The sequence below is a fragment of the Colletotrichum godetiae genome (assembly GCF_030913485.1).
Source record: "Colletotrichum godetiae strain CBS 193.32 chromosome Unknown BDP55scaffold_1, whole genome shotgun sequence".
Taxonomy (NCBI): domain Eukaryota; kingdom Fungi; phylum Ascomycota; class Sordariomycetes; order Glomerellales; family Glomerellaceae; genus Colletotrichum; species Colletotrichum godetiae.
The window spans coordinates 1,522,831-1,540,987 of record NW_026851249.1 but is presented as its reverse complement, the minus strand read 5'-3'; the positions used below and the strand labels follow the sequence as shown (position 1 = coordinate 1,540,987).

Below are 18,157 nucleotides of genomic sequence, written 5' to 3'. Positions count from 1 at the left end.
TTGGAACTCGTCAGTAACCGTGAGCCAACACATGTCTCCCATCGAAATCGATTGTGGCTTCTTTGTCTTGAAATGTTTGTCGAACCAGGTGCCCGACTGTCGGGACGCCGTTCTCCTTGATCCAGCGTATCCATATGCTGGAGGAAGGGGAACTCTGCTGCAGTCTCCACAGACAACGACTGACAACGCACCCCGCTGATGATGCTTTTTTGCGATGGGCTACCTTCTCTTTTGCGACTCGACCCGAAATCACATCTCACGAACGTGAATGCGATAGCTTCACCCACTTTGCATCGTCCGCAATCCACCTCATGAGCACATGATGCCTCGACCCAGTGTTTTCGTCATTTTGCGGATTCTCAACCTGATGCGCCCGTTCAGCACCTAGATCGCTCTGGTTCTGCACGAAGACCACGATCATAATCTACCCGGTCCTTTGTCATCGTAGCGCCATTGACGACAACGTGACAGCGGTATTCTTGCTTTCGGTTTTGCGTGAAGTGAGGTCTGCCCAAGCAAGGGTCATTGAGCTAGGCAAAAGATGGTATTCCGCAAGCGAATGGACTGTTGTAAGTTTGCTGTGGTGACATCGCATCGGGTATCAGCAGGATCAAGTGCTTGTGATCCCTAGCATAGATGAAGAACTTGGTTTTTCAACGGTGGTTAATTAGAAGAAGTGTTGTCAATGAACGATCGCGTTTGGTGTTTGGCCATTTGCCGAGCCTGCATTGTGCGCCTTTACCAGACATATCGCGCATGCGCTGGGGAACCCAGCAGCTTGGTGCAACCAAAAACCGACAGAGTGTCACGAAATCGTCAAAATCCATCAGCGATCCAGCAATCAAGATCTCGGACAATCGATCGCTGCCGAGACAAGCATGTCTTCAGGTCTGTTTGCAGTTGGCGAATGAAGGCCTCCGAGCTGGGGGCATGAATCGTAAAACAAGTAGGCCCGTGAGGTGTCGATGGCGTGTAAGTGCAGGTAATTGAGAAACGACACTTGATCTGTCATTTTGACGGTCTCGAACAGAGACTTGTCGCTGAAAAGCCTCCCAGTATCCAGTGGACAAGTTGAATAGACGGCGGGGTCTAGGCATCTCGCCAGATGCAGCCATCAGCGAAGCTGGGCAAGCCCCGGGGAAAGCATCCGGCCATCTGACTGGCATGTCATCTGCAGGTGATTTCGACTGATGGGAGCAGCCGTTGCAAGGTGGGCTGTCGTCCCAAGATGGGGTGAAAGGCAAAATTGGTCGTATCTTGCGGGCCATGTTGATTGGGCATCGTAATCATGGGGAGCGCTGTGTGCCAATGCTTGACAAGGGCTTTAGCGCAGCCATCTATTCCGTAGCGCCAAGGAGCATGTTTGACCACTGCGATTGCCAGCAGGTCATCTGCAAAGGCCGGAGGGGGAGGCCGGATGGCTTTCGCGGACGCAATCTCGAGGTCCCCGCCCTTCTTCTTATGCCGTCCACGCTGTGGCTTGGCTGCCGCAGTCGTAGTTACAGTCGCAGTGTACCTGGCAAGTCTGGATGTGTGGCTTCTGGAAGATGTGTTGTGTTGACAGTGGGCCACCGTGCATTTCGTCCGTAGCGAACGGTAGCATTTCGTCAGTTGCCAGCATGCCGCGAAATTGCAAGATACAGATACGAGGCAAAGTAGGGTGTGTTGACAAGATAAAAATTTCTAAATTTGAGTTGGGCGAGTCCGTTTGCGTCATTAGCATCTTCTTCAGTGACTGCGAGGTGCATTATGCTGTTGAGAAGACGTGGAAGCAAAACACCACATAAGGGGAGGAGATGAGCTGGTAAGCCAGGAGCATCGCTGTAACCTGGAAGAAACTCCAGGTCTCTTGCCAATTGGAAACCTTGACCGGCACTGAAGCCGATCTGTTCCGGCTTACGTACCAGCCTTACATAATACACCCAGCATGTTGCTAGCTTACCGGATTAGCAGTGGTGTATGCACAAGACGGGACGCCAAGTCTGCTTTGTTGCATATCCAGGTACAGGGCCCGAAAATTTTAGTGGCGGGAACTTCCTTTCCCCGACTTCCAATTCAGAGGAGCTCCCAAGTCAGTCTGTCCCGCAAGAGCTCCGCTTTACCTCCCCAGTCCGTCAACACCAACCGCGCAAGGGACTCCATCGACACCCGTCTCGATCAATTGAACCGGCAGATGCCGCTCTAAGCTTGGTGAGTTACTCCGAGAAAGCCACGATGGTCTGTTTTATCTGACAACAGCTTCAATAAAGGGGGAAAATCCGATGCTCGCGCAACTCTCCCCGATCGCAATGGCTTCCCAGAATGAGTCGCCTGACACTCGCCCGACGCGGTCGCAGGCCCAGTCAACATCCTCGCCTTTCCAATCGAGGGCTGCGAAACAACTCGGCCTCTTCTTTGCCGGAGCCGGCTTCTTCGTCTTTTCGGCAATGGTTACCCGACGCTCCGTAGCCCGCAAACAACTCGCTGCCTTCCCGAAATTCTATCAACCCAGCCACTATGCCGCTGGCAAACAAGGAAACCCCGAGGGTGGCATGATTGCCGTCGAGGCTCTGAATCTGGCAACACTGAACGTCATGAGCTTCGCGATCATGATGACTGGGGGCGCTGCTTGGGCATTTGATGTATCTTCGGTCGACGACTTGAGAGAGATGGCTAGGAGAAGCATCCGCGGAGCGGCTGGCCAGACGGACGAGGCGGCCGAGAAGGAGTTCGAGGAATGGGCTGCAAATATTTTGACAAAATTCGGCAAGATGCCGGAAGAGGGCAAAACACAAGACGACACCAAGACCGAGGCCAATCCAAAGACAAGCAAGTAAGGACGGCGAAGTGGCTACTTCTAGACCATGCTTATGCTTAACCCCTCGTCGCGAACTGTTGAAGCTCCCTGGGAAGGCCTCGCATTTGGATGCTACCAGCTCGTTCCCGCCGCGGCGCAATGTACAATTGATAAGGCGAATATCGCCCCTTAAGACACATCTCACCATCAAGCGCTTGAACAGCTAGCACTGCCCGCCCTGAGCTAGCATTGCTGCCAGCACTCCTGTGGCACTCGTGAGCATACGAGACCGGAGGGGGTTGTCGAAATGGTGAAGCCACCAAGGCGGCGGTATTGACCGTGGTCTCAGCCTGTGGCGGCGATTCGGTGGCCTCGGTCCAAGTTTACAAAGGGGCTCTGGGTTCTGCATCGCGGCGTTCCTGGCATCATACGGATAGGGCGATCAGTTATGCTGTCTTAGAGCTGCCTCAGAACCGCAATTTGTGGACCGCAGAGACTCGATAACTTCATGGAGAAAAGGGGTTTAAGTCCATGTTCGACTTAAATCCTGGCGGGGTCACCGCTTAGAAGCTAGTGGCTGAGGAGGTTTTGCAGGCGTCCGGCTACTCCACGTCTGCGCAGTCTGGATGGTGTTCCGGCATGGTCAAACAACCAATGGCGTGTCTCGCCCTATCACTTCTCAGAATTTCGCGTTCCATGTTCATGACATTTCTTTTGAAATGAGTCTCTCTCTGCCTGCACCGAACAAGCGCCATGCTACGCTGCCGCGAAGGATTTCTTGCTATTCAGACGGCGTCAATGGCGTCAAAAAGGTGTAACATTTGGATATAGTTGTCGCAGATGATGCCTTTTTCCCGCTCCCGAGACGTTTGACTCGAAGCTCTTTCTCATGTCGACTACCAGCAATGTTCCAAGTCCAAGTGGCCAATGACGAGAGAGGTGGAAGATACGAACTGGCTGAAAGCCATGTTCCGATACAAACTGGTGCTTGGTACGCAATTGCGAAGGCACTGGCTGGCATACCTATACAACCACACAAGCCGGTGCAAAGCAGCAAGGTCTCGAGGGTGGAGAAAGGGTCCGAGACAGCCATGGCCTTCCTATACAAATCACCCCCCCAGTCGTCCCGGCCTGCCCCGTCATAATCCCTGGTCTGTCGTCGACAAGGATTCATACCTTACGGCCCTAGGTACCCAGCAGATCGCCCTCTAGTGCATCCTGGGATTTCTTCCACGTACTTCGTACACGCCCTTACCCCTTGTCCCCAAGGTACGTCCGCAAGAGATGGGAGGGTGTCGACTAGGATTGCGTACGAGTTCATACAGGCGGATGTGCGACGAGGCTTCCGCTGCAGCTCCTCCATGACCCATGGTATGGGTATCGGACCCGAATCGATGCCAAGTCGCATATGGTACCGTCAAGTGCCCTAGGCGTATGCGTTCACGCTTCTCTCATATTCCGATTTGTGTTATAAAATTCGTCACTTCCTCGTCAGCACTTCTGGTCACCGCTCCTCCATGTTTCTTCACCTATATCACTCTGCCTGATATTGACACTTCGACGTTGTCTTTGCACATCACCTACTACTCTATATTCACAGCGTGGCCCGGTTTCGACACATCCACCAACGTAACGTCGACTCTTACCAAGCTATGAGCCACACCCATATCTATTTAACCTCGTGGTGGTGTTGATATCTGCGTCTCGCGGCTTGCCCCCTTCTTTCTTTCTTTCTTCCTTTTCATCCGACCAGCAGTCTTCCTTGTAAGACGACATGGCAAATACTACGCTTCTGGATAGCGATCCAGCCAACACAAACATGCAGCCAGCGCATGGCACCCTCGTTCATGATGGGCGATCCCTCGACGGCCAGGAGTACCAACGAGGTGATCCGGTGGCCATCATCGAGAACGGCACGGGAGAGGACCTTTCAGATGCGCTTCATATTCTCAACCTCCGGACTAATCAGTGTATGCTCATGCCTTTGAAGGTTGTCTGTTGGGTTCCGACTCACACTGAACAACGATCTGGAACCACTTTCCTGCTTACATTGTACGGGCCGAGCCTGGATTTCCGTCGTTCCGCCTCGGAGCGCCCTCAGATGGGATATCGTGGCATCGCAACGCTCTATGGCTCGTGCGTCTACGTTGGACGCGAAGTCATGCTGGAGGGCAATGCATCGAGAGTCAACCTGGAGCCCGCCAACAGAGTCTCCTTATTTACGGCCCAGTGGGATGCACTCTCTCTCAGCGTGGATGTGCAACAGCCTGCATTGACTCCTTCAGCGTCGTCTTGCGCATCGTCTCGAAGCCCTTCTGAATCAGGGGACGATGTTCCGCCTCCTCGATTCTACCGCGTTCAAGGACGTCGAGACTCTGCCATTGAAATTCGAGACCCTGATTCTCCCATTTACAAGTCTTCTGTGGGACGAATGGTGAGCACTCTACTTTGAAAGCCACGACTGTCCAGAACTTCAGCTGACCACTCTTGATCTTGAACAGTCCACCTCACCTAAGCCGTTCCACATTCCCACCGCATCATTTGCAACGAAGCAAAACACACGTGTTGTCGCTGAAGCACCAAAAGTCCGACCATATGGAAGCAACCCTTGGTCAGATCTGGAATCTGATGACGAGTTCAGCTTCGACATTGATCCATCTTTCAGCCTCGATCCTGCCTTTGCTGACAACCTGGACCTATGCATTGGCGAGCATCAAATGGACGGTATGATTGCAGACGCTGATCTGCAAGTCAACTTTGTTTTCATGCCGCAGAACGAGAGTAGCAACTACGTACCTGGACAACATGACCAGCAAAGGCCGGGTGCCAACGCCCAGGAGCCTATGTGGGCCACACAAGGCCTCAACGCAGATAACGGCAATGCTTGGGATACTTTGCAGATGCCACAACACCACGTCCCGGAAATGCGGCAACCACAGTTGCCAATGCCTCAGCGACAACAGGCGCTGCCCTCGAGGACAGTCAGCCATGCCGATTACTACGAACAGTATCGCCTTGCGGAGGAGCAAGGCAGCTCTCACAACCATAATGGACCTGTGGGGCACCATTCTCAGCAACCGGAAGCTGTTCACATGCACAATGACCCTCGCGCGGGCTACTTGCCATCTCAGATTCCTCCTTCAAACGCTTCGCAGCCCCTCCAAGATTTCCAAATACACCCACGGTATCCGGAACAGTCGAGTAGACTCCCGATCCCAGGCACCTCGTTCCCTGCGCCTCAAGAGGTTCACGTCATTCAGAGCAACCGCTCCGCACCCCGACCATCATACCCCCTTCCGTCGAGCTCTTACAGCCCGGTACAGGAAGGCAGTTTGCCTTCGACTTCACAAAACCAACAGCCAAGGCGAAGCCCGCGTCCTGACGATTCTCGACCTTCGAGCACACGCGGGACGCCAGTAATAGCTCGCCGAGCACCGGCTCAACCCGTTCATACGTTTACACCGAGTAGAATTATCGACTCCTTCCGACAGAGCACACAAGCTCACATCAGTTCCTTAGAGGGCCATTACGAGCAATTACAGCAGAGCCAAGCTAGTGATGATCAACTTCGCCCAGCGAACGAGTCGCTTCAGGCTGCTCAAAGGAACATTGATGAGGCTTTGCAGCTTCTCAGCCTGCTTCAGCCGATCACTGGTATCCCATTAAAAGGAACAGAGAAGAGGCTTCAGTCGATCGCTGATCAGATCGTCGATGCAATCAAGAGTCTGCTTCCTGACGGCCCCGAGAGTTCTAACAAGAGCATCGAACAGCTGAGCCAAAAGGTACAAAGCCTCAAGGAATTCATCGAGTACGTTGAGGGAGTTCACCCCGAAGTGGTCAAGCGCGCACAGGACCCCGCGGCAGCGTCTACGGACAAGAGCCAAAAGGTACCAGTCACGACTACGAACCGAGTACCCTCTGCTCCCGCGTCCGTTTCTTCTCACACTGCGGATGAGTCTGACTCCTGTCGCTGGGTGGACGGCCAAGCTACACCACCGCCGGATCGCTCTGCAGCAATGGCCTTGAACCGAGACCGCTCCCGCATGTTCCGGGACATGACTACTGCTCACGGCCGTCGTCCTGAGCCTCGCATCAACACCGCCCCAGAGTACTATGCTCCCACCAGCTACAGCCAGCCGTCATCCCGAATTCATTCGCCGTTGGCTACACACTCTGCGCCCGCCGAGCCTCCACATGCTGTCGGCCATGGCTTCTTCCAGCAACCTCTCCCGACACAAATGCAGCAGACGATGCCCATCACCGACTTTGGTGCCCCGATGCAAGATCGAGCAATGCACGCGTACCCGCCTCCTACCTCAGTCGAGATGATGCGGCCGATGCAACCTGTGTCGAGCCTCCCACCTCAGCACTACACGACACAGCAGGAGAGCAACTTCTACCTCCGGCCACCGCCACCAAACTGCCTGTACCCAACGACGGGAGCCGAGATGTCCCAGGCTGCGTACGCTCCGCGGTCGCCAGTCGGTTTCCAGCCGGGCCAGGGTCCAGCGCAGACGAACTACTACCCGGACATGCGGTCTGGTCTTCCGGACCGGCGAACGGTTCGCCAGGAGCGGCCCGCTCCTTACTCCCTCAACTACAGGGATCAACGGCGACGACGGGGAAGCCACTGAAGGGCCTCTCCTATTCCACACAAAAGATTTTAGACACGTACATAGATTGGTTTCTGACTGGCTTTTTTCCCCTTTTGCCATTCAACTGTGTTGATGGCTCATCTTTATTTGTTTTCTTTTCTGGTTCAAGCTAGCGAGCATTTGATATCCTGCATCTCTTTATGGCGAGGCGTTCTCGGAGCGAGATCGATTGTATTCTCGGGACGAACTGGCTGCTGGAAGATGTATTTCAAACATTACGGCCCTTTAATTTCTAACTCTTAAGCATATTTCAAAATTGTTACGAGGCTTTTATTGTTTCTGCGGGAGTTGGTGAAGGGCTTGGAGACGGAGGGGTGACGAGGACATTGGGTACACGAAAGACATGTCCACGTGAACGAAGGGGGACTGTTTGATATGGGGTTACTCGGGGCTGGCCATGTAAAAAGCTTATGATGTTTATAGAATGAATGACAAAAGACTGAATCAACAACCTGACTGTCCTTCAATTACGTGATGTACCGATGTCCCGCAGAATGGGGACCGAGTGTGCGAACAAGACATGACAAACCATACCACCCGACCGCCCGACTTCCTCGGGCTCCGAGGGCCCATACAGGCTACTTTTCACATGCATACTGACAAGCACAACCACCGAACCGGCCGGCGGACAGATATCAGGTAAAGCAGGTATCACTGGTCTACCGGACCGGGGGGGTTTCGGTGGCCTAGCACGGACCCGCCCCCGTCCGGGGTTCATTTGCTCCACTAGCGGGAAGCCGGGATCTGCCCGGCTACGACAGCAACTGACGCAAGCTAGCGACCCGAATTGGTATATGCTCCGTCGCCGAGCATCTGACTACAGCCGAATCGTCAGAGAACGTCCTGCCGCCTGGTTCTTACGTTTCGCAGACCAAGGAATAGGAGAGAGAGAGAGGGGAAACAGCTCTCGGTACCGGTCGTTGATTGGGGGCCCTGGAACACTTGGAATTCATGCCTCGGCAGGATCGTAGTTAGCGTGCTAAGGGGGCTTATGCATACGGTTCGGTCTCCGTTGAAGATAGTGAAGATCAGTGGAATGTGAACCCCTCTTTCTCTCTATTCACTAGTGACTACGTAGTCCTCGTTCCCCGACTTGCTTTCTGTCGGTGAGGCGATTGACGACGTATCCATTCGCCTGTCCTGTGGTTTGATGCGATAGGTGAAGGAAAGCCCGGATGACGATTGATGTGGGTTCCCATTCGTAGGGGCCCCATACGGAGAATTCACCTCCCATGCGGAGCTGGCTTCTGTTCCCGGTGACGGACGGGACGGGTGTCCTTGCTCCGCCTCCTTTCATCGGCATAATGAGACGTCGATGCGCCGAGGCAGAGACGGCGATGACTTCCCCTGTTGGAAAGGGACCGAGTTCTGGACGTCTATATAAGACTCACGGCCTTCACGACCAACAACGTTCCCTACGAACCCATCTACGGAGACTTTGAGCGACAACCTTAATCATCTGACGCCAAATAACATCTTTACCTCTACCGTAAGACCTTTACAGATTATACAATATGGCCATCACCAGAATCGGACTCATTGCCCTCGCCGACGGCCCTCAGCAAGATGAGGCAGTGAAGAGGTTCAGCAACTTTGTCAATGACTGCAAAAAGGTAAGTTCAAGTCTCATGCTTGACTTCACCGCCATGAACACCTGTAAGACATGTTTGCTGACTTGTTGTTCTCTTTGGGAACGTTAGGAGGACGGCTCAACGTACCTCGTTGCCTCAAAGGCTAGCAAGTGCAAGGTTCTCACAGACGTCCCGGGATCCCAGGCATGGTCCGTCGTTTACGAGATCACCTTTGCCAATGACGCGTATGTACATCCTTCCATTTTTTTCGCTTCCTCTTAGAGTGAAATCGTCAGACCATGCGCATCAAATTGCGAAATATCTTACTGACGATGACGGGCATGATTAGGGATATGGAGTACTACCAGACAAAGGATCCAATTTACCAGGAGCTGATGAAGCAAGCGGCCGAGGGCAAGGCAACGGGCTTCATTGCTGTGTCTGCAGAGTTCTAGATGCTGGTTGTGTAGACATCCGATGAAACTTTAGCACGAATTTATGAAGCATGTTTCAGTAGAGTAGCGCGCGTGTAGTCCATCTCTGTGACAAGAGCGAAGCCTGGAGATTTGGTGCAATACGGCATCACGTTTTTCATGTAGTGGGATTACTGCAAAGAGTGCTGCTTCTGTTGAAATATGTCGTGACTATCGCCATTGATTGCCTGTTAGCAATGAGCTGGATGAATGCATACGGAGATTCTGTGAGCATGAAACTATTGATTAGGGTGGCCGCAAGACTAACGCCTCGTAGATTCAGCGAAGAAATACTCATACCTGACGACTACAAACGGCACCGATACTAGATGTAAAGTCATCGGACAAACGTGACTCATTCTGAATTCCCTTGAAGCTTTCAACCCTCTCTCTCCCTCTCTCCCTCTCTCTCTCTCTCTCTCTCTCTCACACACACAAACACACACACACACATATTGCAGCAAACCGATCCGTTGGGTTACGAGGTGCAAAAGACTGTCTGCAAGGGCCAGTAAGGCAGCTCATGTGCATATGCGTCATATCTTGCTTGGTGATGGTCCTGATAGCCTTCTAGTATACTTGATCACCTAGAACTAAGAACTCTAATTTCATTCGAATCCTCTAGATAGGAAATAACGTGTATATATTGCGAAGTCTTCGATGTGCTTATAGATAAAGTCGCCTTATAGTTCTGCTATAAGGGGCGTAGAGCCAAACCCTTTTTATGTGGTCTGATGATTACTTTACGCATAGATGGTCAGGCAAGCCGCTTAAGATACTCCCGCTTTCTGGAAGGCTAACGAAAGAGACGATTTCGACATTTGATATTCGAGCCTACTATAAGTCTGAAGTATCTCACGATGAGACGGCAGGGGATCTTTAACAGGCGGGCCCCTGTCTCCAATACGGGTTAGATAGTTATTCATTCGAATAGTCTGCCATGCCCGAAGACATGACGACGCTTCGGGCATGACGGCGATGTGAGAAGATGTTATTCGAGAGTCACATATGACACCATAGGTCTTTGGGGAAGACACTTGGAGAGACGTCTCAATACTCATCATGGCCAACTGCAACAATCTGAGCTGGGGGACCTCAGATTACATGAATGGGAATGCAAGAGCGCTTGCGAGTCTCTGTCTGCTGCTTTTATGAGATACTCAGCTCATGCTCCAATCTGATTAGACATCCAACTCAGACGAGGGACTCAAGACGACCGGCAAATGGTGACTCGTCTTTAGCTACGCGAGAAAAGAAAACCACCCATATTTCTGCCTTAACCTCAAGAAAAGCCTCACTCACAGTAGCGTCCCGCCGGTATATTTATTTATGTAACGTCGACATCCGTGGCGGCTAGCGTGCCGCGGCATTCGACCTCGAAAGATGGCAGGACTATGCCAACGACCAAGACAGACTCTGTGCCAGGTAAGACCGTGGCTCCTCCGGTGTTTTTGCTGCTGCTAGACCTCTCTCGAGCGTTTGTCCACGACCATTATCCATGACCTTTGCTCTACAAGGACCTGATAATGAGGAATAGTGGCAATATGATGCGCCTCTTTGAAAAAGGTACTGTTATCTGGACACTCGCACCTTTATCTCCAAGTCAAAGCTTTGAAGCAGCCCTTGATAGGCTGGCGAGATAGAGATCAACGACTCAATGGGCGTGTCAAGGCGAAGTGTCCGCAGGTCGATTACCTTCCAATCCTTGCGATACATCCGCAACCGAAATGAGAAGGGCAACCATATTCTCTCATCAGTGGTCGTGACTGTTCTACGGAGCCCGATATTGCAAAACAATTCCCTCAACTCGACCCAAGCTCATCCGTCACGGGCAGATCTCCACACAGAAATCTCAAAAGTGGTAACAAAATGTGCACTACAACCTCAGAACCCAAGTTCGAGGCTAAGAGAGGCTTCGAGATCCGGTACCCCCTCCACCTTGACTGTACCCAAACCCACCCCTCAGAACTAACCCACATTCCACCAAGGCGTCCTTCATGAGGAAAAAGGGCTCGGAAAAACAACCAAGAGACCAACGACGTGCGGGAACGTCATCAACGGACTATCATACTTGCGTCTCAACCGTCCGTATGCCAAAATGTCCGTCATTCGTCTCATCACAAGGACCGCTGCTATTCTTCGCCTTTCTCCCAAAGACCGTTCGCCCCATTTCTCTCAGCTTAACCACTTACACCACGACAATCATCACCGGCACTAAGCAACTCACTAAATGAACTTTCTGCCACAGTTCAAGTACACACGATAAAACCTTGGAAAGGTATCGGAAAGTATCCAATAGCCATACCCTTTATCCTCGGCGAAGTCGAGAAACTTAACATTGACGGGACGCAAAGAGATCCTTCCGCCTCGCCGTCAAAGACAAGAGACATCGCAGGGGTGAGAGGAGTGAGGGCGGTGATGCCTCGAAGCAAAAGCAAAACGAGACGATTACTTACAAAAAAAGCAACACCATTAGGGAGAACTCGAATAACCTCCGCCGCCAATACGGTGGCCCAAGCTACCTCAATCCCGCCGGCGTGTAAGCACCAAGGTAAGATTAATCTACAGAGCTTTCCCTCACCTCACCTTTGCCCCTACGCCCCCTTCCAAAGGTGAAAGACAGCCGAGGTCCCTGCCAAAAACAGTAATCGATTCGTCGCCGACAGACAGAAAAAAAACAACAGCAAACATCGCCGTCCAGAATTGAGCAAGGCCCGCCACAATGCCAGTGTCTAAACAAAAACTTCGCACACACCCCAGCCCTTAGCATTTAAAGTTACTCCCGACTTACGACGAACCTTCAAGCTCCAATCAAAACATGGTTTGCGAGTGTTTAGTGAACACCCGAGCAGTTCATGCCACCACCTTACCCTCCCTCCCCAATCTGCACAGCTTCTTCCCCCTCGGACTTGGACCTTCATGAGCCGAGGCCGTCAAGGAGAAAAATAAAACAGAAAGACACAAGCTCTAACCAACGCCCTCAACTCTCCTCTCCTCTCACTCTAAATGTGACGAACCTTTCTTCACATAGATCCTACAACCTCGGTGATTTGAAACGCAGATGGCTCCCAATTCCGAGGTCCGTCTCAAGGTAAGAAAAGTCCATGATTTAGACTTTCTGTGATGCTCTCTCTCCCACCGGCTCCGCGGGGGTTTCCCACCAACACACTTACCCGGAGCAAGGTGCCCGGACTTTGTAGAATCAAATCGCCGATCCGGTTGCCCGCGGGTCTCCGCGCGGCAAGTGTCATCCGGACGAGAAAGACGGGCGTTGTCGTTCGACGCGGCCGTGTTACTCAGTCAAGAGTCCGTCCTGAACAGGACACAGGGTCATCCTTCGCCCCGGGAAGTCAGCTCCGCGACAATACTAGACCGTGGTCTTCGAAATACTTGAAGAAAAGGACGCGGCGTTTCCTCTAACTTTTGCCGCATTACATTAGGGGTCCAACATGCAGAACCCTATTGTGTGTGTGTGTCTGTGTACCTGTGTGCGCGGACAAAAGTATCGCGCGCAGCCGCGGCGACCTCAAAAGCAGGCAGCCCGGTAGCCTAGAGACTGTGAGCCCGTCGGGGACATTGATCAAATTCTGCCTTGCAAACACTTGTTCGCGAACAGAACGAGTTGAGTTCGGTCCATCATGGGGTCATCCATGGCTGTCCGTGCCTTTGCGCACGATCGCGGTAAAACGCAGAGGTTAATCTTGACACTTGCAGCGCTTATAGGCACCACTCCGGGAAAGGAGACGTTAGACGAATGTACTCACTCCAGTGAAGTCGGACTTGTCTTTCGAGGGCGCAAGACATCTTCGCGGGAATCGTTCTCGAGAATGAGTCGGGCGAATACTGAATCGCCCGACGATGTAGACTCTCTCTCGGCCCACAAGTTGGAGCATTTGCCAAATCCGACACGCCGATTCCGCCGGTTTCGGCATGAGAAGACGGGCTTTCTTCAGAGACAATCCCGATGAAACTGGCAGGTCGCGCCATCACCGCCGTCCGAGTCCCGAACGCATCTCGATCATTAAACCGGCCGTGGCAATAACGATTCCGGTTGCCAGCCATGCGTTTGACTGGGGTCACTGCGTCGCCAGCCCGGGTGCCAGTCACCGCTCTACCGCTCTGCCGCTTTCAGATGCCGGGAGAAGACCGGCGTGGGCATCGGCAGGATGCACTGTGGGGGCCCCACTCCTCCGTGACGGCGGGATGACTGATCGGGGTTCATCGTACGACGACTTTTTGGTTGCAAATCAAGCCGCCCTACCCATCCCCACTGCAAGACAAATCACCAATGACCTCCACTGTAATTTTAATTTTTTTTGCAGTCTCACGATAGTAACACTGGAGCGCGCACACCATGGGCGTCCCTCTCGGCATCAGTGGGGCGGACTTTGGTCGGAAGACGTTCGGGCAGGTGGTGACCGTTTCCTTCTCTAGATCGCGGCGCGCTTGAGCCACGGAAGTGACCAGCATACAGTAGTGAATAAAGGGTTTCGTGCTCATCTTTGGGCCTGTCCGGCGATACATTGCCATTCTCGTAACTTATGAGGTAATGGTAGCGATGAGGTATTTCTGTGTACGGGAGGCTGGTTGCTGCACTGCTCCAACCAACGCTGGCATTTTTGAAGCTGTGATAAGAGAATTCGATATCGTGTGGAGTCTGAACGCACTTCGTGATCGCAAATTCGACATGTTTGACTCGTGCGAACGTGGACTGCCTTGGCAGCCACCGACTTTTTGCTGCTGATGACTGTTAAACATCCGCAAATCATTTTGTAGTGTGACGGAACAGGAAACCAAACTGACACATGATTTCTAACCAGGTACGAGAGAGAAAAGCTTGGCAAGCTATCATTGCAGATCCGAGATCTGTTTCCCACCGTTGCAGCGGCTGACTGACAGGCTCTGGCCGAACTTGACCAAGGCAGAGGCCCATGCGCTCCCTGGATCATGATGCTTGGGGCTTAGCTAGGCGTGGATGTGTGTACGATGCGGATAGGCCAACAACCCATACCTGACTGACCGACAGGTCCCTAGGCCAGCGAAACCATATCAGTGCATGCATGCGAATCGTTCAGGCCTTGTTGCTCGTGGTACTATCGCTTCTCGACCCTTGGCGGATGGCCCACCTGAAAGAGACCAGTTTAATTGCCGAGTCGTAAGAGACTTCTGTTCTTGTGTCGCAGGTCTCCTGAAAGTCTTTGCATAGATGTCCATGGAATTCTCAGATTCAGCCCGGAGATAGTAACGGGGGTCCAGATCCACTCCCCCGAATATTTTGCAGACAGGGGCCGGTGGCGTGACTCGACAGTCCAACCGCTCTTCACTGTCGCCCGGGCGTAGGCGAGTCTGCTCCGCAACCAGCCATTCAGCTGCCTTCCAAACATACCCAGGATGAACGATTGAGGAACGATTGAGGAACGTTGTAGATCGAGATTTAGGACCCCCTGGATGCAGAGTCGGCCAAGAAAAAGAAGACGTAAACATGGCAGCGGGCTCGCGCATAGAGTCAGTCGGACCACTTGTTCCGATCATGTCTCAAGCTTTCCCGTTCGCCGAAAGAGTCAACCGTAACTTGATCCTGTTGGAAATTGTTTTCCGTTCGTGGGGATCCACACCACAACGGCCTCAACTCTGGTGCACTTTGTGAACAGGTCCTCCGGGTACGTGGGTACCATCAAGAGACGCCGCTCCGGGACCCGCTGCCGGGCGCCAAGACCACATCGGCATCCGTGTATCTTCAATTCCGCAATCCCGCTCGCGAGTCTTCCCGGGCCCGAGGTCTACTCTCACCTGCGTACGGAGTAGCAAAGAAACACAATAACGGAAAACTCTTTTACTAGCGAACCCCACAAGCCTCGGTTGCTGGAGAACTCAGCTTGTCGATTTTGAGTGTAAACAGCGCGATCATGCGCCCCAACAATCCACCAGGGACGGGAAGACGTGCAACCCCGGTGCGTATCAGCTATCAGACGGCGGTGCTGCAGACGTCGTTCGGTATTCACGAGCTTGTCCTGGGTGGTGCGGAATCGTCAGAAGGGGTGCCCATGTGAAGGGATGCTGCCTAGCATGATGATGGTTCCTTAGTTCCTGAGCCGGTGTTCAGCATCTGAAATCCACGACCCTTGCGATATTCCAAGTTTGTGCGTTGTCAAGGTAGGTGTAGATACGGGCCGACAGAGGACTGTAAATGTTCCGCCGGTATGCACAGAGGTCAAGGCTCAAGCCTCTAGCTAGAGCTTCGTGCGCTTAGATGACGTCGCTTGCATCCCAACTTCTCCTAGATACGAAGGGGAGGTTTTGCGCATGTCATCGTGGCATGATAGTCTAGTTTGCCGATGACCATTTTCATGGCGCGAAGTTGCCTGTCCAAACCGATTTGGAAGCCTTGATACGTTGAGGAGACTCGATTGGAAATCCTTCAGACCGACAAAGGTCGAGAACCAACACCAAATCAAAGTAGGTATCGCGTAGCGGGACAGTTCCAACGCCGCGCCGACAAGCAATGAGGCTCCAATGCGACCACACGTCATGCAGCCAGTCGTGGTGGAGTCGAACCTCGGCCGAACTGGAAATTAGCAGAAGCCGAAGTCCGCTTCTGAGTAGAACCGTACCGATGGCCCTACGTATACATAGGGAAGCTGGTAGGGCAGCTGGCGCCTAGAAGACAGTGGGTACAAGGGTAGAATAATCGGTGGACTATCCGATACTGATGATATCCCTGCTTCAGGGCCTGGTCTGTAGGTGGTAGCCGAAAATGTATGTAGAGCAGTGTACTTCGTACCTTCCTCCACCCGTGTTCAGGTGCGTTGGTATCGTGATGGCGGGGAAAGGAGGCGAATAGTCTAAGAGAGCCATTTTCAAGATTCCGGCTTCTCCCTAATATGGGCCTTGATGGAAGACCCTGAAAGAGATGATTTAGGGGGTCATGAGGAGGTATCCGCGGGACGGGGACCAGGGGAGCCCAAAGCCTTGGATCCCGATCTCGTGGTGTATGGAGAGGGAAGTTTCGATGTCGCGATTGTATCTGTACTACGTACGGATACTCCGTACCGAATGGAAGATTTGCGGCGCAGCCAGCAGACCGGGTTCAACTTGTCTAGGTCGTACCGTCGTAGACGGTAGGAGAAAAATGAAATAGGAGGGCCAGGGTTGGGGTAGCTCTGTTCGGTGGTTGAGAGTATAAGTCGGAGGCCGAAAGGCCGCTTTCGTTGCCGAGAGATGGCTGGTGCTGGCTGATGCAATTAGCCCATGATCGCCCAGGATAACTTTATGAAAGCTAATGCAAATCCAGACGGGGAGCGGGAGGCATCCGCTGGCCTGGGCGGGCTGCGCTACCTGGCGGATACTGATCCGAGCCAACCCTACTGTATAGTATTAGTGTAGGTAGCCCCGTGTTACGGATTGGGCGTGGCGGACTTAAGATTATTGATAACATGTGGCCCTTGATGACAGCGGGCAGGCGGCGTCATCAACAACAGACCAGACGGGGAAGATTCAGGAGAAACAGGGCGATCGATGCCTCGTGAAAGATCTGGGTTGATTTGACGACGCAAACGGGCGGGCGTTGATCAAGAATCATACCTCGGAAGTAGGTAGGCAGTTGATAGCAGACCGTGCTGAGCAGAATTGGCCGGAGTATATCGTGAAAACCCAGACCGATGCGATTCCCGGGCGGGATTCAACGGCGGAGGAAATCCCCGATGGTCAGGCGACATGAAGAAGCTGCGCGAAGATAAACAAAGATTGAGATTCTGGAAGATGATGCATGGAGATGGATGGTAGTTTCAATGGGACGGGACAGTAGAGGTACTCGGAGAATACAGCATTCAACGTATTCTTGAAAAGGTACGTACTCATAGATCAGTGTTGAACTGCAACTACGCGTGTGAGCGGCACTTTCCTGAATGGGGTCAAGTGGATGCGGCACTTGACAGCAGTGCAGCCGATTAGTCAGTTGAGCTAGAATACACGCTAAGTCTAATATAGACGCGGAGATGACCCATCGGCATTTGTGCGGTGGAGGGGAAGAACCGTCTTCTAGAAAAATTCAACAGTCCCACGATGATTCCACCCATTATCGTGATGGGGGGTGTATGCGAGCGAGGATGAGGTCACGACCGACGGGCTATGTTCCGCTCTTTGGTAGTGCTTCCGTTGCACATCCTGTGTTTCGTAGCGTACACGAAATGGGGGTTGATGGAAAGGTACATGCAAGTAGTAGACGATGGTGGGTGGGTGGGATGCGGCTGCTATAGTATTCTCCGTACTAGGTACTAATACTAGGTAACAGTCGGTTTCTCGATGCTGTGTAATCAATGGTTAGGATGATTGGTTGTCTCTCCTTCAAACCATCCATCCCACCCAGTCCGGCGATTAACTAAGCTTTTCCTGCTCCTCCGCCGTGAGATTTCTAATTCGTCCCATGTTAAGGCCGATTGGAGTCGGCGACGGCGCCAGCCACAGGCCGATGAGACAGCCCAAAGCTGTTGACTGTTGGCTTTTTGTTACCGCCGCGCACAAAGTGGTGTTGACGGCTCGCTATGAGTTCTAGGTAGATAGGATGCTCCCTGATGGTACCACCATGATATCATTTTCAGAGGTACATGGCAGCTTCCTTGGGCTGAAGCCATGCTTCTCTCTGCGTACACTATCCCGGTCGAACCCTGATGGCTCTGTTTGCAA

At 52.7% G+C, this 18,157-nt stretch overlaps 4 protein-coding genes across 4 annotated transcripts; all 4 read left to right on the top strand.

Moving 5' to 3' along the window:
- The first annotated feature begins 1,828 nt into the window (after positions 1–1,828).
- BDP55DRAFT_16048 (uncharacterized protein) lies at positions 1,829–2,287 on the top strand. Its single transcript, XM_060565675.1, has one exon. It carries the CDS (start codon positions 1,960–1,962, stop codon positions 2,230–2,232), a length of 273 nt encoding a protein of 90 aa, XP_060437047.1. The 5' UTR covers positions 1,829–1,959; the 3' UTR covers positions 2,233–2,287.
- Position 2,288: 1 nt separating this feature from the next.
- On the top strand, positions 2,289–2,816 carry BDP55DRAFT_689144 (uncharacterized protein; the record flags this gene model as incomplete). The annotated part of the gene is made up of 1 exon (XM_060576706.1): positions 2,289–2,816. The coding sequence occupies one exon, from the start codon at positions 2,289–2,291 to the stop codon at positions 2,814–2,816; it is 528 nt and encodes a 175-aa protein (XP_060437046.1).
- A 1,734-nt stretch (positions 2,817–4,550) lies between these two features.
- Positions 4,551–7,410, top strand: BDP55DRAFT_625526 (uncharacterized protein; the record flags this gene model as incomplete). The annotated part of the gene is made up of 2 exons (XM_060571485.1): positions 4,551–5,210; positions 5,278–7,410. The coding sequence occupies 2 exons, from the start codon at positions 4,551–4,553 to the stop codon at positions 7,408–7,410; spliced, it is 2,793 nt and encodes a 930-aa protein (XP_060437045.1).
- A 1,535-nt stretch (positions 7,411–8,945) lies between these two features.
- Positions 8,946–9,457, top strand: BDP55DRAFT_689142 (uncharacterized protein; the record flags this gene model as incomplete). The annotated part of the gene is made up of 3 exons (XM_060576705.1): positions 8,946–9,044; positions 9,132–9,247; positions 9,352–9,457. 3 exons carry the CDS (start codon positions 8,946–8,948, stop codon positions 9,455–9,457), a joined length of 321 nt encoding a protein of 106 aa, XP_060437044.1.
- Between the last annotated feature and the right edge of the window lie 8,700 nt (positions 9,458–18,157).